The 25,807-nt window shown below is 46.2% G+C and overlaps 1 protein-coding gene across 1 annotated transcript; it reads right to left on the reverse strand.

Moving 5' to 3' along the window:
* Nucleotides 1-1,424: 1,424 nt before the first annotated feature.
* LOC126534397 (uncharacterized) lies at nt 1,425-25,807 on the reverse strand. The gene is made up of 3 exons (XM_050181679.3): nt 25,538-25,807; nt 16,655-17,032; nt 1,425-1,672 (listed from the first exon to the last, which is right to left on the reverse strand). Exons 1-3 carry the CDS (start codon nt 25,766-25,768, stop codon nt 1,556-1,558), a joined length of 726 nt encoding a protein of 241 aa, XP_050037636.3. The 5' UTR covers nt 25,769-25,807; the 3' UTR covers nt 1,425-1,555.

Raw genomic sequence — 25,807 nt, forward strand, 5'->3', positions numbered from 1 at the left:
ATAGGGCCTGACCTGTGACCTACTATGGTAACGTATCACGCAAAGCTAAAACACTCTATTGAACCGATTTAGGGTATTCGCCATATTCTTGCCGTTTGCGTTTCCTTAGCGGGGGCGTAAACGCTAGAGGCTGGTTTGGCGGCGCAGAGCCCAACCTTGCAAACACAGATCTATTGTTGAAGTAACGAGGTGTATGGGCCCTTCTAACGTAAAGCTGCTCCAATATTTTTTTATTCTAATGTCCTGACGTCAAATTTGCGTAACCGCCGACGCAAGCATCGGGCGGTCACCCGTAGGGTTGCCTGAACAGACCAATCAAACGATCTCCTCGTTCATAGGAGGTCACTTTTGTTTGCTTGAAAAACGAATACCATTGCCTGCACTCAGCGGCTTGTCTTATCTAATTGGCTCGCAAGAGGCGAGGAGCAGCTCAAGTGGAGAGGGATTCGATGTGGCCGAGCCACTGCACTGAAAGTCGATAACCGGATGAAGAGGGTGGTGCCGGCGTCTGCGATTGGTCCGCTTTCCCGTACTTAGCTTGCGGTGGCTGGTCGAAAATCGCGGCGGCATGCAACGGAAGCTTAATAATGGCGCTAAAACGGATCCTCTGCAAAGAACACTTGGCAGAACGACTTCGTAAAGGTGTCCAAAGTGCTCGAAAACGTTACACCGCCACGTTTTATTACACGCAAGTAAACCCATGCTCTCCGGCAGGTGTGAGCAGCCAGTGCTTGAGCGATCGGCGGCAGCCATCTTTTATGCCTTTCGGAACAGGGCAGCCTGCGGCTATTCAGAAGAATATTCAGTTTTGCTCGGCATATTAATGCATCTTTAACGCGTACACGTCAATTTAACGCGGTAAGATTTTGTAGTTTTGTGACCTCGCGTGACAGGCAGGTGAAGTGGGTGCAGGCCGAAAACTTTTGACCAATAGCCGAGGGCTAATGGCGAAAAGGCCTCGAATCAGAAATAACTATTTTTCTTTTGTTCGGTGAAATCGTGCATAACCAGTGAGTACACGTCATATTACATGGGGGGCTATTGCGGTTTTCGTGACGTCGCGTGACAGACAGAAGTAAGGGTGGTCCAAAAACATTTTGCACCAATCGCGGAGGGCTGATTGCAGAATTGAAATTGAAAAGTTTGGAACAGTTTTACGTTATAGCGCCCTATTATACTTCGCCGTCCGCGTAAATTTGCGGTGGTAGCGGAATCGTAAACATATCGGCTTTTCACATTTCTTTTTTTCTGCAGTAACAGTCACGTTAGACGAAAACGTGTCTAAGACGTTGTGGTTAGATGAAGCGTCACAAGATGTCGCTAACAGCGTTGTTGCTGCCGTGCACCTCTCCCGTAACCCGGCAAATCACAGACGGTAAGAAGTTTGCAGACAAGGTAAAACTGATTGCGCGTGGAGCCTAATAATAGATTCCGACGAAAGGACGATGCCATATAACTACAGTCATCTACCCATCTTGAGTTGGTCGGGTAAATTCTTACATCGATAAACCTTTTCATAAAATAGAACAATGTATACTTGTTTAATATGAAGTTGTTATAATGTGCATAATGTCACCTTCTGCCCCGCACGGAACACCCTTTTTGACGGTCGCTGCAAAGACCATTCGGGCACTTTAGGCACTGGCACCGACCCTGACGGTACAGGTGGAAGCTGCGAAAAGAAGAGTAACATCAGTGATTCGCCATTATGCATGAACAGTCCCCTAATCACTGTGGCCGAATTATACGCACAGCGACAACAGGAGTATCGACTGGGCTCGCTCGAAACGGATTTGTGCTCACTATTTTCACCAAGTCAGCCTCGTGGTATGATTTAGTCACTTATTAACGCATATTAATGCTTTTGTTATCTTTAGGGCTGCTCTAATACAGCGGAAGGATCGCGTGATGCACTTATCACATTTACCTGCTACCCGCTCCAATTAAATTTATGGAGTGGATCTGTAAAACAGATGAAAGTTTGCGCTTGCCCTCGAGTCCTTGTCTTTATTGCAGCGATGTCTTTTGGAAACCATTACGAGCTGGCGTGGAGTCAAGCATCGGTAGATGGCCAACTTTCAGCAGAAAACAGTAAGACAGCTTAAAAGCTATAGTGAAACGTAGCGCTGCAAGAAAATATTACATTTTTTTACTAGTGTTTCAGCAAGTTTTCTGCTCTTGTGTGTGCGTGCGCGTGTATGTGGGGTAGAGATATTGGTTACGGATGGCGGCAGAATTTATATCGGACAGTTTGATGAAGCGATTTATGAAGCCATGAAACAAGAGCTTCAGTTTTTGTGTGACTTCATCATCATCATCCTCAGACTGGCCACGCCCACTGAAGGGCAAAGGCTCCTCCCACACTTCTCCAACTACCCCGGTCATGAGCTAATTGTGGCTATGTTGTCCCTACAAACTGCTTAATCTCATCCGTCCACCTAACTTTCTGCCGCCCCCTGCTACGCGTCCCTTCCCTTGAAATCCAGTCCGTAACCCTTAATGACCATCGGTTATCTTTCCTCATCATTACATGTCCTGCCCCTGCCCATTTCTTTTTCTTGATTTCAACTAAGATGTCATTAACTCGCGTTTGTTCCCTCACCCGATCTGCTCTCTTCTTATCCCTTAACGTTACACCCATGAATCTTCTTTCCATAGCTCGTTGGGTCGTCCTCAATTTAAGTAGAACCCTTTTCGTAAGACTCCAGGTTTCTGCCCCGTAGGTGAGTACTGGTAAGAAACAGCTGTTATACACTTTTCTCTTGAGGGACAATGGCAACCTGCTTCGATGGCGGCGAAATGCAAAAACACCCGTGCACTTAGATTTAAATACACGTTAAAGAACCCGAGGTGGTCGAAATTTTCGGAGTCCGCCACTACGGCGTGCCTCATAATCAGAAAGTGGTTTTGGTGAGTAAAACCCCATAACTGAAATAATTTAAATTTCGTCTCACTGTTTATGTGTCGTCTGTTAGCAACAAAATATTCATGATCGAATCATCGACTAGCCCGCCTTAAATTCCCAATACCCGCAGCATGGCAAGCGAAGGGCCCGCGTCTGCACTGGGGTGAAGAAAATGGCGCTGTGAACGAGAAGTCGCCGAGCAGTAGAATAATTGAATGCCTTCGGGGTGTACACGTGTGAGTTCATGGGTAAAGTGGGCTTCTGCACGCGGCTATGATAATAACGAGGACGTAGATCTCAGAGAAATTACATATTATATATATATATATATATATATATATATATATATATATATATACATGTATATATATATATATATATCAGCAGCAGCAGCCTGGTTACGCCAACTGCAGGGCAAAGGCCTCTCCCATACTTCTCCAACTACCCCGGTCATGTACTAAATGTGGCCATGTTGTCCCTGCAAACTTCTTAATCTCATCCGCCCACCTAACTTTCTGCCGCCCCCTGCTACGCTTCCCTCCCCTTGGAATCCAGTCCGTAACCCTTAATGACCATCGGTTATCTTCCCTCCTCATTACATGTCCTGACCATTCCCATTTCTTTTTCTTGATTTCAACTAAGATGTCATTAACTCGCGTTTGTTCCCTCACCCAATCTGCTCTTTTCTTATCTATTAACGTTACACCTATCATTCTTCTTTCCGCAGCTCGTTGCGTCGTCCTCAATTTAAGTAGAACCCTTTTCGTAAGCCTCCAGGTTTCTGCCCCGTACGTGAGTACTGGTAAGACGCAGCTGTTATACACTTTTCTCTTGAGGGATAATGGCAACCTGCTGTTCATGATCTGAGAATGCCTGCCAAGCGCACCCCAGCCCATTCTCATTCTTCTAATTATTTCATTCTCATTATCCGGATCCGCGGTCACTACCTGTCCTAAGTAGATGTATTCCCTTTCCACTTCCAATGCCTCGTTACCTATCGTAAACTGTTGTTCTCGCAATCGCAAGTAACTAAGGCATTCTCCATTAACTCTTATCCCCAATTCTACCCAATCCAGGTATCTGAATACCTCCTGTAAACACGCTGTGAATAGTATTGAAGAGATAGTATCTCCCTGCCTGACTCCTTTCTTTATTGGGATTTTGTTGCTCTCTTTATGGAGGACTACGGTGGCTGTGGAGCCGCTATATATATCTTTCAGTATATTTACATACGGCTCGTCTACACCCTGATGCCGTAATGCTACATGACTGCTGGGGTTTCGACTGAATCAAACGCTTCCTCGTAATCAATGAAAGCTATATATAAGGGTTGGTTGCATTTCGCTCATTTCTCTATCACCTGATTGATAGTGTGAATATGGTCTATTGTTGAGTAGCCTTTCGGAATCCTGCCTGGTGCTTTGGTTGACAGAAGTCTAAGGGGTTCCTGATTCTATTTGCGATTACCTTAGTAAACACTTTGTAGGTAACGGACAATAAGCTGATCAGTCTATAATTTTGCAAGTCTTTGGCGTCCCCTTTCTGATGAATTAGGATTATGTTAGCGTTCTTCCAAAATTCCATTGCGCTCGAAGTCATGAGGCATTGCGTATACAGGGTGGCCAGTTTTTATAGAACAATCTGCCCACCATCCTTCAACAAATCTGCTGTTACCGGATCCTCCCCAGCTGCCTTGCTCCTTTGCATAGCTCCCAAGGCTTTCTTTACTTCTTCCGGCGGTACTTGTGGGATTTCAAATTCCTCTAGACTATTCTCTCTTCCATTATTATCGTGGGTGCCACTGGTACTGTATAAATCTCTATAGAACTCCTCAGCCACTTGAACTATCTCATCCATATTAGTAATGATATTGCCGGCTTTGTCTCTTAACGCATACATCTGATTCTTGCCTATTCCTAGTTTCTCCTTCACTGCTTTTAGGCTTCCTCCGTTCCTGAGAGCATGCTCAATTCTATTCACACTATATTTCCTTATGCCAGCTGTCTTACGCTTGTTGAATAACTTAGAACCTTCTGCCAGTTCCATTCTAGCTGTAGGGTTAGAGGCTTTCATACATTGGCGTTTCTTGATCAGATCTTTCGTCTCCTGCGATAGCTTACTGGTATCCTGTCTAACGGAGTTACCACCGACTTCTATTGCACAGTCCTTAATGATCCCCACAAGATTGCCGTTCATTGCTTGAACACTAAGGTCCTCTTCCTGAGTTAACGCCGAATACCTGTTCTGTAGCTTGATCTGGAATTCCTCTATTTTCCCTCTTACCGCTAACTCATTGATCGACTTCTTATGTACCAGTTGCTTCCGTTCCCTCCTCAGGTCTAGGCTAATTCGAGTTCTTACCATCCTATGGTCACTGCAGCGCACCTTGCTGAGCACGTCCACATATATCGCAGAGTATGAAGTCTATTTCATTTCTAGTCTCGCCATTCGGGCTCCTCCACGTCCACTTTCGGCTATCCCGCTTGCGGAAGAAGGTATTCATTATCCGCATATTATTCTGTTCTGCAAACTCTACTAATAACTCTCGCCTGCTATTCCTAGAGCCTCTGCCATATTCCCCCACTGACTTGTCTCCAGCCTGCTTCTTGCCTACCCTGGCATTGAAGTGGCCCATCAGTATAGTGTATTTTGTTTTGACTTTACCCATCGCAGATTCCACGTCTTCATAGAAGCTTTCGACTTCCTGGTCATCATAACTGGATGTAGGGGCGTAGGCCTGTACGAACTTCAATTTGTACCTGTTATTAAGTTTCACAACAAGTCCTGCCACCCCCTCATTAATGCTATAGAATTCCTGTATGTTACCAGCTATATCCTTATTAATCAGGAATCCGACTCCTAGTTCTCGCCTCTCCGCTAAGCCCCGGTAGCACATGACGTGCCCGCTTTTTACCACTGTATAAGCTTCTTTTGGCCTCCTAGCTTCACTGAGCCCTATTATATAGCTAACTATCAAGCCATCAACAGAGAACTATGCATATTTCTAGACACTTTCCTACCACTTCATCTGCAACGCTCCGTAGAAACTAACTGGTCCACTTTCAAAAATAAAATAAGTGAGCTTATCACCAAACACGTACCCCTTCGATCCGTCTATGCTAACAATAAAGCACCATGGTACAGCACATATCTGAATCGGTTATCGAACAGAAAAAAACGTTTATTCCGTACAGCGAAACATTCCTCAAAACAGACACATTGGCTAGCATATAAACACGCAGCAATTTCATATATTAAAGCCCTAAGGTCAGCCAAATTTTCATACCTTAATTGTACACTTCCAAATTTATTGAAGACTAATCCAAAGTGCTTCTGGGAAGCCATACGAGGAAACAACCATAAAACTGGAATATCATTGCTAACAACTTCTGGGGACCCAGTACCTGACCTATTGTGTTCTACTCTGCTTAACAATACCTTCACTCAGTCATTCTCATCACCTCAGACCCCTGATCCGATGCCCGAGATAACATCAACTAACTACCATTTCATGGATCCCATAGTTTTCGACTCAACTGGTATCGAAGCCATAGTACAAAAATTAAAACCTAAAGCATCATGTGGGGTAGATGAAATTAACACTATATTCTTACAAAACACAGCGGAATACTGTTCAATCCTACTAGAATGCATTTACTCACAATCTTACAACTCTGGCACCTTACCGTATGATTGGAAAATTGGCAAAGTAACGCGCATTCACAAAACTGGACCAACCCATGATCCACAGAACTATAGACCTATTTCACTTACATCTGTACCATGCAAAGTTATGGAGCATATAATATACACGCATCTGGTTAATTTTCTTGAAAATAGCAACTTCTTCACAGTTATGCAGCATGGATTCCGTAAAAACTTCGCCTGTGACACTCAGCTTATCCTCTTCACTAATGCCCTACATGCCAATTTAGATTGTGGTTTTTTAACAGACTGTATATTTCTCGACTTCTCTAAAGCGTTTGACAAAGTGAACCATGCATTGCTTCTTCGTAAATTACGCGTTCTAAACATAGACCCCTCCGTAATTAATTGGATTCGCGCGTTTCTGACATCACGTGTTCAATTTGTAACCACTAATGACGCTAACTCACCTTTAGCCCCAGTTGACTCCGGCGTCCCGCAAGGGTCTGTGCTCGGTCCTTTATTATTCCTAATTTATATTAATGACTTGCCCACTCATGTTTCCTCGAACATTTGTCTATTTGCGGATGACTGCGTCTTGTATCGTAAAATAACTAATTCTTCAGATATTCTACTAATTCAGGAGGATCTCAATAACATAAATGAGTGGTGTCGTACGTGGCGCATGGAATTAAACATTAGAAAGTGTAAGACTATGAGGATTTCTCGTACTAACGTCATCTGCCCCACCTATACGGTAAATAACATCCCACTAGAATGTGTAACGTCATATCGATACTTGGGGGTTCACATTGCCAGCAATCTATCCTGGAAAAGTCATATTGATCACATAACATCTAAGGCCACTCGTACGCTGGGATGCCTTCGTCGGAAATTTTCTCAAGCCCCATCATCGCTAAAACTCTTATTGTACACAACTTACATTCGTCCACAACTAGAGTACGCATCATCAGTATGGGACCCTGGTCATGACACCCTCATACAGTCTCTAGAGGCAATACAGAATCGATCAGCCCGTTTCATTCTCACCAACTACCAAAGAACTGCGAGTGTCACTAACATGAAAGCTCTCCTTCACCTCCCGCTGTTATCAACCCGTAGAAAACTATCTCGCTTATGTCTTTTCCATAAAATCTACTACCACAACACATATTTACGTTCTATCTTTGTTCAACCGCCACCATACATTTCATCTCGCATAGACCACCGCCAAAAGGTAAACATTCCGCACTGCAACACCGTCGGCTTTTTATATTCATTTCTTCCCCAAACGAGCAAAGATTGGAATAACTTACCCGCATTACTTACGAGCATAACTGACACCAATAACTTTAAAAGCACACTTCAAAGCTTCATGTTATAAATTAATGTTGCGTTTGCTTGTTCTGTATAATAACTGCTTTTTATGCCATTATTTTACATTATCGCTTGTATTTTTATATCGTATGTTCTTTCCTTTCCTTCTTTTTTTTTTGTTACGTCATGTATTTTTGCCACGCTTACAAGTTTCTATTTACCATTCTTATTTTGTATACGATGTTTTTTGCCGCGTTGTTTGCCTTCCTTCCTTATTTTGTGATTTGCCTCTGTATTTACTTTGCCTCTCCCCTCTGCAATGTACAACCGTACCTTGAGGGTATGATAAATAAATAAATAAAATATCCAATTTACTGCCCTCTAATTCCTCCAATAGCACTGCTAGACTCGCCTCACTAGATAACGTTTTAGCGCTAAACGTTGCCAGGTTCAGATTCCAATGGCGGCCTGTCCGGAACCCGGGATTCTTAGCACCCTCTGCTGCGTCGCAGGTCTGACCGCCGCTGTGGTCAGTTGCTTCGTGCTACTGGGGACTGAGGGCCGGGGTGTGTATATATATATCATCATATATATATATATATATATATATATATATATATATATATATATATATATATATATATATATATATATATATATATATATATATATTATAATACCAAGACCGACCAAGTTGTCAAGCGCTGGTAATTCCCAAAAAAGGCAACGCCCTGGCTCATGCCCGAAAAAGAAGAAGAGCAGGGAAGATGATGGCTATGTACAAATGAAAATGACGAAGTACGTTAATAGTGCTTACACTAACTTCCCTTCGTCATGGAAGCGACCAGCCTGGCCGCTGATTAGAGATTATCTAAACGGGGAGTGAAGGGCTTCATCCGCGAGACGTGAACAATTTCGGCATACCGGCGGCGTCGGTCATTGACGGACTTCACTGGGTGGACGAGATAGTTCACTGCAGATGTTTGCTGCACAACGGTGTACGGGCCAATGTAGCGCTGAAGGAACTTCTCACAGAGGCCTGGAGTGCGGACTGGAGTCCAAAGCAGGACTTGGTCTCCAGGGTGAAAACGTAGGTCACGGCGTGTGTTGTCGCAGTGACGTTTGCGCTAAGCTTCGGTAGCTTCTGTGTTTTGCCGGGCGATTTGACGGCAATGTGCAACTCGGGCAGCAAAATCTTCTGGAAGCGACGAGTTAGGTGAAGAAGGTGCTAAAAAGAATTCTCTGTCGAAAATGGTGGAAGGAGAGCGTCCATATACAAGGAAGAAAGGGCTGTAGCCGGTAGTCCGTTGAATAGCAGTATTATATGCGAATGTCACAAAAGGAAGAATTTTATCCCAGTCAGTGTGGTCAGGATGGATTTACATGGAAATCATGTCAGACAGCGTACGGTGGAAGCACTCAGTAAGGCCATTGGTTTGCTAATGATAGGTAGGAGTAGATTTGTGGACGGCATTAGTGGCCCGAAGAACTTCCTCGAGGACTTGTGAAATGAACGCCTTGTCACGGTCACTGAGAAGAACGCGAGGAGCCCCGTGGCGCAAGACGATGGAGCGCAAGAAAAAGTCGGCGACCTCAGAAGCGGTACCGGATCGCAGAGGGGCAGCTCGGCATATCTTGTTAAATGGTCGACCGAAGTGACTATCCAACGGCGACCGGATGGCGTCAACGGCAAGGGACCATATAAATCAATACCAACAAATTCAAAAGGTGCGTCCGGGCAAGGGAGAGGTTGTAATAAACCGGCAGGAGGGGATGTCGAGCGTTTGCGGTGCTGACATGACGCACAAGAGGCAATGTATTTGGCCACCGTTGTGGATAGGCCAGGCCAGAAGCAGCGGGTCTTGGTGCGGTCGTTAGTCTTGTGGAAGCCTGAGTGGCCAGCCGATACGTCGTCGTGAAGTGCCTCTAATACTCGCAGGCGAAGGCAGCGAGGTAGAACTGGGACCCACCGGTGACCTGTTGGGTGGTAAACGTAGCGGTGTAGCACGCTACGTTTACACGCTACGTTACGCACGCTACGTAGACGACGGCGCTTTACCGGGAGAGAGCGAGAGCGGGCAGCGAGACAATGCGTCTGCATCATGACTTTTTCCACACTTGTACATTATTGTAAAGTCATATTCCTGCAAGCGGAGTATCCAGCGTCCTGACATGTTTTTCATTGATGACAGCCAACACAGCATGATGGTCGGTGACGATGGTGAAGTGGCGGCCGTAAAGGTATGGGCGAAATTTCTGAATCGACCAAACGATAGCCAGGCACTCTTGCTCTGTAATGGTGTAGTTCCGCTCAGCTGGAGAAATTGTTCAGCTGGCGTATGCTATGACTTGCTCTTTAGAGGCTGCATTACGTTGCAGAAGTACTGCGCCAATACCTTGTGCGCTTGCGTCAGTATGGAGTATGGTGGGGGCTCGATTATCGAAGTGGCGAAGCGCTTGTCCGAAAGTAAGATGTCGCTTAAGAGCTTGAAAAGCCGACTCGCAGTCGCTAGTCCATGTGAAAGAGGCACCGGTAACTAGTAGCTTGTGTAGAGGAGCTGCTATTGCAGCGAAGTTGCGTATAAATCGACGAAAGTATGACGCCAAGCCGAGGAAACTACGTAGATCCTTCTGTTGCTGGGGGCGAGGAAACTGGAGAACAGCACTAATCTTTTCGGGGTCTGGCTGGATGCCATCTTTTGAGACGACGTGTTGTTTCGCTTGCAAATTTACATTTTTTATTGATCTGGAGACCAGCATTTGCAAGGCACTTGAGAACTTCGTCTAATCGATGAAGATGTTGGCTGAAGTCAGACGAAAAGATGACAATATTGACACGTGTACTTATCTTTATCGGGCGACCACGTTTCGCCGCTTAACTGTAATCGCACAGCGAGGGATGCGCCTGCATGTATCCGACGTTTCTGGAAAGTTATCGATGCTTCTACCCGCCTGTCTGTTGTCGCCGAACCTTGTTATCTGATTTCATCGCGTAACGCGAATGGTGTAGAACTTTGTGGAAGGCACGCGGGTCCAAACGATTAGTCTGGAACATTCGATGACTGCTCTATAAAAGCCGACGCGCTTGACCCGCTGATCAGATTTTCGACGATCGCCGAGCGTGTTCGCCGCTATCGTTGTGCTATAAGTGTAGCCTCTTTTGTGGGCACAGGTTCGCCCAATAAAAGTTTGTTTTGTCGTTCACAGTATTGCTACTGTGTTATTCAACGTCACCACCACGTGACAATATCGTACAGATAACAGAGGCAGGTCTTCCATTTTAGACCACGAAGTGCGTTCTCATGCGCTCAAATGTGGCAGGAGCGTTACAAAGGCCAAAAGGCATCACCTTAAATTAATAAAGTCCGTCTGGTGTAGCGAATACGGTCTTTTATTTGTCAGTCTCGTTCATCGGAATTTTCCAATATCCTGTTCCAAGGTGAAGGCTGGAGAAATACTCCGCCCCTTGTAGTGTGTCCAAAGCGCCGTCAGTTCGAGGCATTGGATATACGTCCTTGCGTGTGATCTTATTGAGCGCTCGATAATCGACGCAAAAGCGAACGGAGCCATCTTTTTTCTTTACCAGAACCATGGGAGAAGCCTATGGGCTAGATGAAGGTCGTATTATCTTCCGCGCAAGCATGTCAGCAACCTGTTGTTCAATGACATTTCGTTCGGACGGCGATACACGATAGGGGCATCGTCGTATTATAGCGGAACCATCGGTTTCGATGCGGTGTGTAGCCGCAGAAGTTTGGCTCAACACAGGGCAACAGCTATTGAAACAGGCTTTGTGCTTTGCCAAGACCACCAGTAAGGTTTCGGACTGCGCGGCTGTTAGATCAGAACCAAGAACGGCTGGAGGAGGCAAAGAATCATCCAAACCTGAGGTTGGTGCCGGTGATGAAGAAGGGCAAAGCGTGACTATAGAGATAGGTTGAGTGTCGGCGAGGGTTGCCACAGTCATCCCTTTGGGCAGCATCACAGGATCTGGGGTCGTGTTGCGAGCAGACAGAAGGGCGGCGGTCACGTGAAAACCGGACGAGACAGGTGGCAATGAGAATTCCACGAGAAGTACAGCGAGAAGAAGGGGCGACTAGGGCGTCTCCGTCGGCGATCTGATTGGATGTTACGGCTACAACGTGTTCGTGACCAGGACGCAGGACGTAATCTGCAGCAATGGCCAAGCTAACGCATGAAAGTGAAGAGTCCGTAACAGGTGCAAGCGCTGTATCCGTGATATGGACAACTTCCTCTCTACATGAAGCGACGGCTGAAGCAGAATGTAGGAAGTCCCAACCGAGTATAAGTTCATGGATACACGTTGGAAGGATGATAAACGATGCGGTGCCGTATGCTGTCGATCAGAACACGAGCAGTACACTGTCCGTCGGGGTGGATGAATGCATTATTAGCACCACGCAAAATAGGTCCAAGATAAGCCGTTTTTACTTTCCGGAGTCGGGAACACAGATCACTACGAAGAACAGAAACGGCGGCACCTATATCGATGAGAGCTGACGCGGGAACACCTTCGACAGTTACAGAAAGCATGTTGGCCGGGCGAACAGGAGGAATTTTTGAAGACCGATAAGAAGCAGTTTCCCCTCCAAAAACTGCAACAGTTAGTTTTCCGAGTGCTGGTCGACAAGATGGGAAGTGGGGCGAAGCGGTGATGTAGAGCACCGGTAAGGCGATGGAGAACGACGTCTGGCCGAACGGGAACTATAAGGCAGATTGGGAGCAGCTGGAGGAGACGGAGAACGGCGTTGAAGGAACGAGTACGATGCGGGATAGTAGGCGTCTGGTCGGCGAGTGCGGTCTCTCTCGTGCTCTGCATAGCCTCGTCTTTCATCCTGCTGGCGACGGCGGCAGAAGCGAGATATATGGCCGCGTATACCACAGTAAAAACAAACCGGACGAGGTGGACGCCACTGAGGGTAGGATGGCGCAGCAAGTGCTCTGGTTCCCATCGAAGCCAAATGGTCATAGGAAACGTCAGTAGGCACGGAGGTCACGGTAGGGGTGGGATGCGAAGCAACATCCGCGTAGTTAGGTGTGGGGCGTGCTACCGGAGCAAGATGCGTTGTGGGTGCAGTCATCGCTGTCAACTCTTGCTTTACGACCTCGAGCAAGTTGAAGGTGGTGGTTGGGGTGCAGGCAGCAGGTGGACGCCTTAGGTCTTGTATTTGAAGCTCTTCGCGGATGATGGTGCGGATGAGAGCACGTAGATCTGGAGAATGGGGAACCTGGGGATCGCTGCTGTCATGTTGAAGACGAATAGATTGCAGCTCGTCTAGGCGTTGACACGTGGAAGTGATGTCTTAGACAGAAGCCGGATTTTGTACGTTGAAGGCGTTGAACGCGACAGACCCAATGCCTTTTAATATGTGGCGAACGCGTTCAGCTTCCGTCATGCTAGGGTTCGCACGGCGGCACAGAGCCAAGACATCCTCTATGTATGAGGTGTAAGACTCTTGTGGAAGTTGGAGGCGCGTGCCCAGCTCCTGTTTGGCGACTTCTGCACGGCCAGACGAGGAAGCGAAAATTTGCCACAGCTTGAAGGTAGACGTGGACCAATCCGCGATGTCGGATTCGTGGTTGAAATACCACGTCTTTGCAACACCGGTCAAGTAGAATGCGACGTGCCTCAATTCTGGGTGTCGTTCCACTTATTGCAAGAACTCACGCGGTCGTGGTGGTCAATCCAATCGTCGACGTCATCACCGCGGAGACCCGCAAAGACAGGGGGATCGCGCTGAGGGCTCGTCACAGTCCAAGAGGGCTCCACAGGCGGGGTCGTCTGTGTGGTAGGGTTAGAGGCGCCGGAAGGGCAGGGGTTGGAAGTGCCCATCGTTGCTGGGGTAGCTGGGCGCAGGCGGCGAGCGGAACGTAGCTCCAGAGAGGATGGGAACGCGAGAGGAGGTCGGGGTCTTGACGTACCTCCACCACTTTATAATACCGAGACCGATCAAGTTGTCTAGCGCTGTTTATTCCCAAAAAAGGCAACGCCCCGGCTCATGCGCGAAGAAGAAGAGCAGGGAAGATGATGATGGCTATGTACAAATGAAAACGACGAAGTACGATAATAGTGCGCACAATATATATATATATATATATATATATATATATATATATATATATATATATATATATATATATATGCAGATGAAAGGCACATCTTGGAATCTCTGTGCAGCGAAGTGGTTTCGCGAAGCGGTTAATCAAGTGCTGTGAATCTGCCCGTTTCGTTACCACGTCTTGGGCATAAAGGAAACTATGCGCACCCGTGCTAAGCATCGTTACGCACGCGGTGATGTCGAATGACTAGTTGGCCTGTGCAAAATAGAAATGTACGTGCGATTGTAGCCCAGTGGTTGGAACATCGGGCCGCTGGGCTGACGGACCGAGTTTCGATCCCCGCCAGCAGGCACGTAGTTCAGTGGGACTTTTTTCCCTCTAACTGTGAGCTATTTGACAGGATAGCAGCAGCACCCAGGAGCCACGGTAGAGGAAGTTAGGGGGTTTCGCAAAGACAGCTTCGTCTTAATAATGTTAAGCAGATCACGCGCAGTGTGCGAATCGATGCCGCGCAAGTTATTTTTCCTGTGGCCACCTCGCATCGTCTGGAGCGTACTCATTTTTACGGGCCACGTGTTGCTATGCGACGTAACGCACGTGAGTGACAACTGGCGCTCGTCGTTCCTGCGTCTGCGGCCCGGTGGAAACTGGCGCGCGCACGTGCAGTGAAACGCGCGCCAATTAATCTTCCGTCTCCATGACACGAAAAGAATTCATATGCGCCTGCTGGCTAAGCTTTTGAGGGCATCGTAGGGGAGGTTCTGGTTGGAAGCCCGCCACTGGGACACGTGATTTTATTCCGAAGAGGCCCGGAACGAGGCTAGAGGGGAACCTACCGCGACGTGCCTGGTGCGACGCAACGGATGCTTCGCTATAAATGTGCGAAAGACAACGCCAACGCACATAAGAATATTCGAACCTGTACGTTACGCGAAGCTTTATTCAATCGTTTAATTAAATGCCATGACGGTTATGCAGCCAGGCGTGCGATGCGTGCAGTTTTATTGCCTTTCAGCGACGCACAGGGAACCGTTCCCCTTCTCCCATCGCAGACGTGATTACTTGGTGAAACGGCCAGACGCTTCCCTTCCTCTTAGCGTTCAGAATGCGCTTCGGTTCCACGACAGATTTAAATGCCACTGCTCACTCTCACACTGTGAGATTTTAAGCGCTTGGCCTTACATCTATACTCACGCACTCCCACGTGACCACGAAGACTATAGTGAATGGCTGCAGGATCAGCCCGGGGACTGATCCTGCAGGCTGGTCCCGACGCCTATGTGCCCGGTGCTAGTCACGCGAGATCTCACTGAAGTGAAATCATCAGTGGAAATGATCGCCCGAGAATTAGGCCCTGCAGTATTGATCACACTATACATCCATGATCGGCCAAGTTTACATTAAACTGTCTCAGTGATCAGCTCATTTTTCATTGTACCATCTGTGGCATTGTATACTATATACATTAATGCATCCGGACCGCACGGCGTAAATAGTCTGTAACTGCTTCTGACAGCGCATACAATCCCAGAGATGGTGTAATGAAAAACGAGGTATATATATATATATATATATATATATATATATATATATATATATATATATATTTACAGGCGGTGCTCCAAGGTTCGAGTCCCGTACCAGGAGGACAAATATTTCTTCAATTATGAGGCTTCTCTTTCGAGGAACCCGTATGACTTTCGTTGGCAGCTATTGCTACGAATGGGTGGATGTCTCATTTTCCCTTAGTCAACAATGAATATGGCGTTCTTAAAACCGCGTAAATTGTTTTTGCCTCCTGCGGCACCCTCCTCCGACACTACAATAGCAACATTAACGCTGTTGAGCAGTCTTGGTTAATTAGCGAACGGACCGCGACGGTTACTGGACCATTGAGTCTCCGCGGTGCTGAAAAATCATCTCATCAGTCAAATTTTATTTTAAATCACCTCATCAGTCAAATTTTATTTTAAAAAGACTGCTCCCATATAGACAGATCCCACGATATATTCGGGTAACATACGAGGGTTTATTGGTCAGTTGCCTTCTTCTAAAAGTTCACGTACTATGCGATGCCATCGGTCAAAAGAATGTGCCATCCGCAGCCATGTCCTCGAGTGACGCTGGCTAACGCAGCCAAGGTGAGATCTTTTAAACACATACAAATGCCCGAAAATGTCGACGTGGGAACATAAACCAACTGAGCAGCCAAACTAAACCACGGGAAAGTAGGGAAAGAAAGCTTTGCTCCGAGATAGTCCCCATTGTTCCACGATTTAAGTCAAGCTCATCCCGCTGAGTGCTCGGAAAGCCCAGCTTTACAACGGCGTCTGAAATTGACCTTGACGGCAGAGACAAAGTGCGTCATGCTGTTTTCATTTTCGTCCGTCCATTAGCGCTAATTCGGCTTTACATCATTAGTGTGAAGAATTCCTTCCAGCTGTCCAAGAAAAGTATTTTTTTCCTGAGTGTCTTGCTCAGCGCTGCTTTTATTACTATAGAAAGTTTTAGAAACGGGGGACTCAAAGTTAGGGGACGCAAAAGGTAGAAAGGAGTTTGGGTTTTTGGGTACGCAGAGCCACTTAAGGGCGTTACTTCTAGAACACCCTATTGTTAGGAGCCAACTATGAGAGCATACAGCGCAAGAACATCGCGAATGATTATAATAGCGTCATTCGGGGGCGTCCAGCCTTTCTCTTTGCATACCTGTGGCATGACCTGATGCTCGTCGTCACACGGTTGGTCCAAAGTCTCGGACGTCGACGGATTCCGGAGAATAACTTCCGGCGCGGCGGCACGCGGTGGGATCGACGGCTCTGTCTGTGGAGCCCAAGGGACAATGAGGCCACACGTGGCCTCCTGATTCGTGTCCAATGGCTCTGTCGCTGGCGTCTTCGACAGGCTGGTGTCGGACATCGCGACGCGCGTAGACTCCGAAGACAGCGATGTTGGCGCCATCGGGTGGAGAGCGGAGTCGAGCGTGGCGTCAGGCGGTAGACCCGACGACGCCGCTGCCGGAGCCTCTTCATCCTCCTGGGGGTTCGTTCCTGCCGGCGGCTCGGCGGTTGGCTTGTCGTCTGCTTTCTGCGGTAGTGCGCGATGACAACGAAGCAGCATCGGTACGTTGTCTACGGTGCTCTATAGGCAGCTACATGAACGCGCAGTTCATGAACTCTAGCAGGCCAAACCTCGATTAAGGCGCTTTAGCATAAGGGATTGTTGTATTCATATAGGCTAGGGTAGGCAAGAAGCAGGCTGGACAAGTCAGTGGGGGAATATAGCCTGGGTTATAGGAATAGCAGGGGAGAGCTTTTAGTGGAGTTTGCAGAACGGAATAATTTGCGGATAATCAATACCCTCTTCCTACAGCGGGATAAACGAGAGTGGGCGTGGAGGAGCCCGAATGGCGAGACTAGAAATGAAATAGACTTCACACTCTGCGCTAACCCTGTCACCATACAACATGTGGACGTGCTCGGCAAGGTGCGCTGCAGTGACCATGGAATGGTAAGACCTCGAGTTAGCGTAGACTTGAGGAGGGAACGGAAGAAACTAGTACACAAGAAGCCGATCAATGAGTTAGCGGTAAGAGGGCAAATAGAGAAATTCCGGATCAAGCTGCAGAACAGGTATTCGGTTTTAACTCAGAAAGTGGACCTTAGTGCTGAAGCAATGAACGACAATCTTATAGGCATCATTAAGGAGTGTGCAATAGAAGTCGGTGGTAACTTCCTTAGACAGGATACCGGTAAGCTTTCGCAGGAGACGAAAGATCTGATTAAGAAACTCCAATGTATGAAAGCCTCTAGCCCTAGAGCTAGAATAGGACTGGCAGAACTTTTCAAGTTAATCAACAAGCGTAAGATAGCTGACATAAGGAAGTATAATATGGATAGAATTGAACAGGCTCTCAGGAACTGAGGAAGCTTAAAAGCAATAAAGTAGAAACTAGGAATAGGCAAAAATCAGATATATGCCTTCAGAGACAAAGCCAGCAATATCATTGCTAATACGGATAATATAGTTCAAATGGCTGAGGTGTTCTATAGAAATTTATACAGTACCAGTGGCACCGGCGACGATAATAGAAGAGGGATTAGTCTACAGGAATTTGAAACCCCAAAATTAAGGCCGGAAGAAGTAAAGAAAGCCTTGGGAGCTATGCAAAGGGGGAAGGCAGCTGGGGACGATCAGGTAACAGCAGATTTGTTGAAGGGTGCTGGGCTCATTGTTCTAGAAAAACTGGCCACCCTGTATACTCAATGCCTCATGACCTCAAGTGTACCGGAATCTTGGAAGAACGCCAACATAATCTTAATCTATAAGAAAGGGGACGCCAAAGACTTGAAAAATTATAGACCGATCAGCTTACTGTCCGTTGCCTACAAAGCATTTATTAAAGTAATCGCAAATAGAACCAGCAACACATTAGACTTCCGTTAACCAAAGGACCAGGCAGGATTTCGTAAAGGCTACTCAACAATAGAACATATTCACACTATCACTCAGGTGATAGAGACATGTGCGGAATATAACCAACCCTTATATATAGATTTCATTGATTATGAGAAAGCGTTTGATTCAGTGGAAACCTCAGCAGTCATGCAGGCATTACGGAATCAGGCTGTAGACGAGCCGTATGTAAATATACTGAAAGATATTTATAGCGGCTCCACAGCCACCGTAGTCCTCCATAAAGAAAACAATAAAATCCCAATAAAAAAGGCGTCAGGTAGGGAGATACGATCTCTCCAATGCTATTCACAGCGTGTTTTCAGGAGGTATTCAGAGACCTGGATTGGGAAGAATTGGGGATAAGAGTTAATGGTGAATACCTTTGTAACTAGCGATTCGCTGATATTACCTTGCTTAGTAACTCAGGGGACCAATTGCAATGCATGCTCACTGACCTGTACAGGCAAAGCAGCAGGGTGGGTCTAAAAATTAATCTCCAGAAAACTAAAGTAATGTTTATGGTCTCGGAAGAGAACAACAGTTTACGATAGGTAGCGAGACACTTGAAGTGGTAAGCGAATACATCTACTTAGGGCAGATATTGACCGCGGATCCGGATCATGATTCTGAAGTAATCATATGAATAAAAACGGGCTCGGGTGCTTTTGGCAGGCATTCTCAGATCATGAACAGCAGGTTGCCATTATCCCTCAAGAGAAAAGTGTATAACAGCTGTGTCTTACCAGTACTCGCCCTACGGGACAGAAACCTGGAGGCTTACGAAAAGGGTTCTATTTAAATTGAGGACGACACAACGAGCTATGGAAAGAAGAATGATGGATGTAACGTTAAAGGGGGGATAAGAAGAGAGCAGATTGGGTGAGGGAAGAAACGCGAGTTAATGACATCTTAGTTGAAATCCAGAAAAAGAAATGGGCAACGGCAGGGCATGTAATGAAGACGGAAGAAAACCGATGGTCATTCAGGGTTACGGAATGGATTCCAAGAGAAGGGAAGCGTAGCAGGGAGCGGCAGAAAGTTAGGTGGACGGATGAGATTAATAAGTTTGCAGGGACAACATGGCCCCAATTAGCACATGACCGGGGTAGTTGGAGAAGCATGGGAGAGGCCTTCGCTCTGCAGTAGGCGTAGCCATGATGATGATGATGATGATGAGGGGTCACATACTTCGGGTCAGAGAGAGTGTTTGGTACGTCGGCCATACAGCACACTTGTATAGGAAAGCTCGCATGTTGAGTGGTGTGGAAGGGTAAGCGTAAGGAGAAACTCCTGCCGTGTTTATCGCCGGTGTTTCTTTCAAGAACGACACCCGAACTGTACCACGGCAGAGGAGATGCCAGTGGCACTCGTAGTTACAATACTACATCTTCTTCCTGGAGACCGACCAAGCCAAGTGATGATTAGCTTCGGTGTTCTGCTAAGAACCGCCGTATTCACTTCTATAAGATATGACTGATGGTCCGTGGAACTGGGACGACAGCGTCTCGCATTCGAAATGGCATATTTCTAAACCGAACTCACGCATGGATTCATACTCACATGTTTGTAACTCACTTGAATCAGCATTTCATTTTAAAGCACCGCTGGCTCAGAGCAAGATCTGAGCTTGCTTCAAAGTCACGTGCTCTAAACATCTGCTCACAGGCACTGCCACGCACTCAGACACTCGTCACCTCAAACTCGCTCATACTCATTCACGCTCATAATCACGTCCACTCAACAGATACCGGAGTTGACAGATATCCATACTCACGCCCATTCGTAATGAACGGCAGTCCCTAATCTTTCCACTCGTACTTCTCAGCGCTAGCTAACGTTAATGCTCTGGTGCGCCCACGCTCACCAACAGCATGCGTACTTCGTTGCACTTACTCAGGCACATTCGTGTTTAGTGCGTGTGAGTCTGAGTACGAGGGTATGGGAACTTAGAGATTCTACGTAAATTTGAGCTTTTTCGAGTCTCGAACACTATATGAGCTAGCAAATCTGTATATAACACATGTGACTCCACGTTTTATTATAGTTCGTGAGTGTACAGGGCGCGCCATAAATACTGTACCAAGGTTTACGCCTAATATTTGTTTTGAGAATAACAAGAAATCTTACGAAATATCTTGCAGGGCATTTACGCGATATATGAGGAATGCAGTGCAAAATATTTTGTTCAATGTCTCCACTCTTGGACTTGATGAGGGCCTTTAAACTTTCTGGGCACGCTTCAATCGCGGCCCGCAAGGTATTCCCAGGAAAATTGATCTCCATGCTTGCTCCAGCTATATGCTTTCAGGGCCGCCGAGCTGGTGTGCTGACGGACGCGAGTCTCCCTTGCGATACGCCGAAGTCCACTGGGTTTAGTTCGGTTCAGTTCAGTTCAGTTTTATTTCCTTAAAGACCCCTGTGCTAGGGGTATTACATAAGGGGTGGGTGCAGTTGATAATGCAAATATAAACACAGGTATACAGAAAAAATTGTACATGGAAGCTACATTTTCGCAAGTGCATAAAAACAAGTAATAACACGTGAAAAAAGCAGGTTATTGATTAGCCAACAAGGACACATTTTCGAGAAACGATGTCGGGCAAGTGATTGCAGCTACGTGGTGGGGAAGGGCGTTCCAATCTGATGCTGTGCGGGAAAAAAAAGACGAGGAAAAAGTAGTTGTGTGGGAGCATGGGCGTAAGACTTGTAATGGGTGCCCAGTTCGTAGCGATATGCGTGCGGGTGGTGTGATATATGGCTCGTGAAATAAGGAAATGTAAAAAAACTTATGAAAGAGGCAAAGGCTAGCAGTAGCGCGGCGACGTGCAAGGGGCTGTAGATCAGATTTTGCTCTTAAGGATGACACGCTTACGTCGTATGAGTAGGATGAATGGATGTATCTGACGACGCGGTTTTGAAAGGACTCGAGCTCATTAACTAGATAGACTTGATATGGATTCCAGATGGGTGATGCGTATTCAACTTTCCGTCTGATAAGGGATTTGAAAGCTAGGAGTTTTACGTTCTGCGGGGCGGCACGCAAGTGTCGTCTCATGAAGCCAAAAGTTCGGTTAGCTGATGAAAGTATGTTGGAAATATGCGTACCACAACTGAGATCACGAGAAAGTGTGACGCCCAAGTACTTAAATGATTCTACTGATTCTAAGGGAACGTTTACTATAGTATAAGAGGACAGGAAAGGGTTACGGCGACGGGTAAAAGATATATGTTTACATTTGTTGGGATTAAGAGTCATCAGCCAATTTTCACTCGAAGACTGCACGTTGTTAAGACTTTGTTGTAAGGTGTTTTCGTCAGTAGCATTAGAAACTGGATGGTAAATCACGCAGTCATCGGCGAAAATTCGTATCCTACAAGATACGTGTTGGGGTAAATCATTAATGTAAATTAAAAAAAGAAGAGGACCGAGAACTGATCCCTGAGGGACTCCAGAAGTTACAGGGAGAAGAGTGGATGATTTGTCATTTACAGAAACGAATTGGTAGCGATCAGTAAGGAATGCTTCGAGCCATTTGAGTACGTCACTGTGTAAGTTCAAAGAAGAAAGCTTTAGTAGTAAGTGGCGGTGAGAAACTTTGTCAAAAGCCTTTTCATAGTCCAGAAAAATAGCGTCAGTTTGTTGGTTAGAGTCAAGGTTTACATGTAAGTCGTGTAGAAACAGAGCTAGTTGCGTTTCGGTAGAGAAACCTTTGCGGAACCCGTGCTGTGCCGAATGAAAAAATTGATTTGCGTCCAAATGATTTATGATCAGGGAGTAGATGACGTGTTCCATGATTTTGCAAGGAAGACTAGTTGGAGAAATGGGTCGATAATTTAGCGGTGTGTTCTTATTACCAGACTTGTAGATGGGAATGACTTCCACCTTCCAGTCGTGAGGCATGGAACCTGTAGAAAGTGACTGCGAGAATATAAGACACAAAAATGATGAAGAAATATATTTTGTATCTTTTAGCAGTTTAGAGTTTATACCACCTATACCTGCTGAGGATGAAACTTTAAGGTTTTCAATTATGCGCAAAACACCATCAGGATAAAACACCACGCTCGGCATGCTAGAAACTATGTTGCAGGGGACATTAGTCAATGTAACGTTATTATGATTAGAAAATACTGACGAAAATGCGTTGTTAAATATGAGTGCGAACTCAGTTTCAGGCACGATTTCACCCATATCATCAACAAGAGCTACAGTGCGTGTGTTACTTGGGTTGATAACTTTCCAAAATTTCTTGGGGTTGTCTGCTAACATTTTAGGTAAGTCATTATTGAAAAAAGACCATTTGGCATTGCGGACAGCACGTAAGTATTCACTCTCAGCGGCGTAATATTTATCCCATGAAGTTGGGCTTGGTTTCAACTTGGCACTACGAAAAAGTCTTTTTTTCTTATTTTCCAACCTCTTTAAATTGTTATTGAACCAGGGATTCTGATGATTCGCACGGAATGTTAGTTTCGGAATATACTTGTTTGCTAGTTCATTCATTTTATTTCTAAACAGTTCCCAGTTGGTCTTCAACAGACCGTTCATTGAATGAGGTTTCAAAGACTGCAAAAAAGTGCATAATTCTTCATTTATAGCTTCAAAATTTGCTTTTTCATACAGGTTGATAGTTTTGCTGGAAAGAACACGGGGTGCTGGGGCAAAGTCAAATGTGGCATGAATTACACTGTGGTCGCTGATAGGACGAAGGTAGGTGACCGATGATAATGTCTCTGGATGGTCAGTAAGTATAAGGTCCAAAATGTTTGCGCAGTCGCGCGTTACACGTGTCGGCTCTGAGATAAGCTGTGTTAAGTTGAAATTCAAACAGATGTCGATGAAATCCTTCGCCTCAGTGTTATTTAATGTGGAAGTTAGGTTATTCCAATCAATAATGGGAAAGTTGAAATCACCGAACACAAGGATATGGGCGTTAGGATGGCTTACTGTAATCTGGCATAAAGTACTGTTAAGTTCTGGCGAGAAGTTTGGATTACTGGTAGGTGACCTGTAGCACACACCTAGAAGGACATATCGAGGGGAAGAACGAATAAGAAGCCATAGTATTTCTAAGTTCGAAGAAATAATAATGGGTGTACAGGATAATTCACGACTACAAGCAATAAGAACGCCCCCCCCCCCCCCCCCCCCCCCCCGCGTGCCCCTTGACGGTCGCAGCGATAAACATCGAAGTTTGGTAAGTCTTGGACTACTTCAGCGTCCCTAATTTCACTTGTGAGCCACGTTTCCGTTATAACTAGCAAGTTGCTGTTAGATGACGTCACGAGATTTGATATTGCGTCACGTTTGGGAATGAAACTGCGGGCATTAGTGTAAACGATAGATAGGGAAAGGTTTTTCTTAGCGGCGGAAGGGCGGTTATTAACTGCATGAATTTTGTGCAATGATTGCTACTGAATATTTTTAACTGATTTCGTCAAATCGTCATATTCATAGCGCTGGGAACCTATGACGAGCGTTTTGAAACGCATGGAAAAAGGCAGAGATTGACTTTTGGCGTAGGCGATAAGATGTTTTCGGGCGTTCCGAACTGCGGGTGAAAAATCTTCGCTCACGCTATAATTTGTGCCTTTCAGTTTGCGGCTGTTAGACAGGACAGATTCTTTCGTTTTATATGACGCGAATTTGATAATGATGGGACGGTGCCGGTTAGGTGAATAGCGTCCAAGGCGATGAGCACGTTCAATATCTTTGGACTCAAGGTTTACATTCATGATATCCGTGATTTCATCAATGATCAGCTTTTCTAATTGTGCGAAGGTTTCTTAGGGGTTAGTATCAGGAAGGCCATAGAAAATTATATTATTCCTTCGGGACCGGTTGTCTGCATCGTCTAGGCGATTTACGAGGCCGGATATCACACTGGCAGTTTGAGCAGCGGCATATTTGACAGCTTCTAATTCATTTTGAAGTGGTATCATGGCCTGGTAATGATGTTCCAGTTCGGTCATTCGTTTGTTCAAGTCCATTAGAATCTTATCAGTATATAAAATCTGACTTTTTAAGCCTTGAACTTCACTGATTAGTGTATTCTGACTGGCTGAAATCTTCTGCAATTCTTTCAACACAACGTTCGTGTCGGGTCCCGGGTTAGTTTCAACGTCGCCAGAGAGTATTAGTAAGCGGCGAATCCCTTCCACACATTCAGGATGGTTCTCCGGCCATTCTCCAGCTGGAAAGAAGTCGAGCGTGATTTCGCGATACCAGTGCTGTGGTGCTGATTTGTTCGATTGTGGTGCCGGGACGCCGTCCTGCTGCAAAGCCCAAGCGGTACAGGGCTGTGGGCAGCGAATGAGGCTCTAGAATACGTGCGACTGTCGTTCCTTGCGCCGCTTTTTCCAAAAACAAGAGCAATGCGGCCAGTGGTGGTTACCCCAGCTGAGATCATGACAAAAACCGCATGGAAGTTTGGAAAAACTGTCCAACTGGCTGCACCAGCAAGCTCTGACATCGGAACAAGCACAGGAGAGTTCGATCAGAATGTCAGAAACAATGTGGCCAAATCTTAAAAAAATCGCAGGCCCAATTATGAACCAATGTGCGTGACGGTAATTATGGCGCACCCTGTAAATCTGAAGCAGCGAATCTAACCGATCACCAATGACCTTGTGTCTCTATAATATTCACCAGTCGTGTCAGTTCGATCCAGAGAGCTTGAGCGGTGAACTACGTTTGAACAGAGGGCGTGTGCCTTTTGAATAAACTTTTGAAGTGCGTCGATAAGAAAAAAAAGCACATGCTTTGTTCTGGTTTAGCGCATCCCAGGTTCGTTCCGATTCAGTTTCAGTTTGCTAAACAGATTCGGCGCAGTGCGCTTTGTCCCCGGTCTCCCATGTTGCTGGCATATGTCGCCAAAATAAACGTAATTCACTCAGATTTACACAAAAGATACTATTGTTTTTAACTTATCGCTTACTCGGACTCAAACTCACCCGCATTCTACTCAGCCGGGCTGACTCGGACTCGAGACTCAAGAAAGACAGGGAGATAAATCAAACTAGCGTGCATTTGCCACGTTCCCTCATTTCCCTGCCGTAGATCTGTGCGAAAGTATGGCCTCTGAGATTGCCTCGATCTTGGAGGTTATGTTCAGAGAATAACAATGGACAAACCTGAGCAGGCTGCACATTTGCCTCGTTGCCAGCTTGATCGGTGGCAGGGGACTTTCGCTGCTTCCTTTTCTTGCGCTCCACGATGCCCTTGGACTTCGCGGAAGAAGACGATTTCGTCGAGGAGGCAGATCCTCTCCGGCCCTCGGCGCCTCTTGAGGGGGTCACCGAAGCGGTCGCAGAGGACGCGCTCTTTGAATCGGTCCCGTGAGAGAAGCCCTTCGACTCGGCCATGCTTACGCACTGAAGGGTAGTGAACTTGCCCAGCGGGGA

Source organism: Dermacentor andersoni, chromosome 7 (assembly GCF_023375885.2).
Source record: "Dermacentor andersoni chromosome 7, qqDerAnde1_hic_scaffold, whole genome shotgun sequence".
NCBI classification, from domain to species: Eukaryota; Metazoa; Arthropoda; class Arachnida; order Ixodida; family Ixodidae; genus Dermacentor; species Dermacentor andersoni.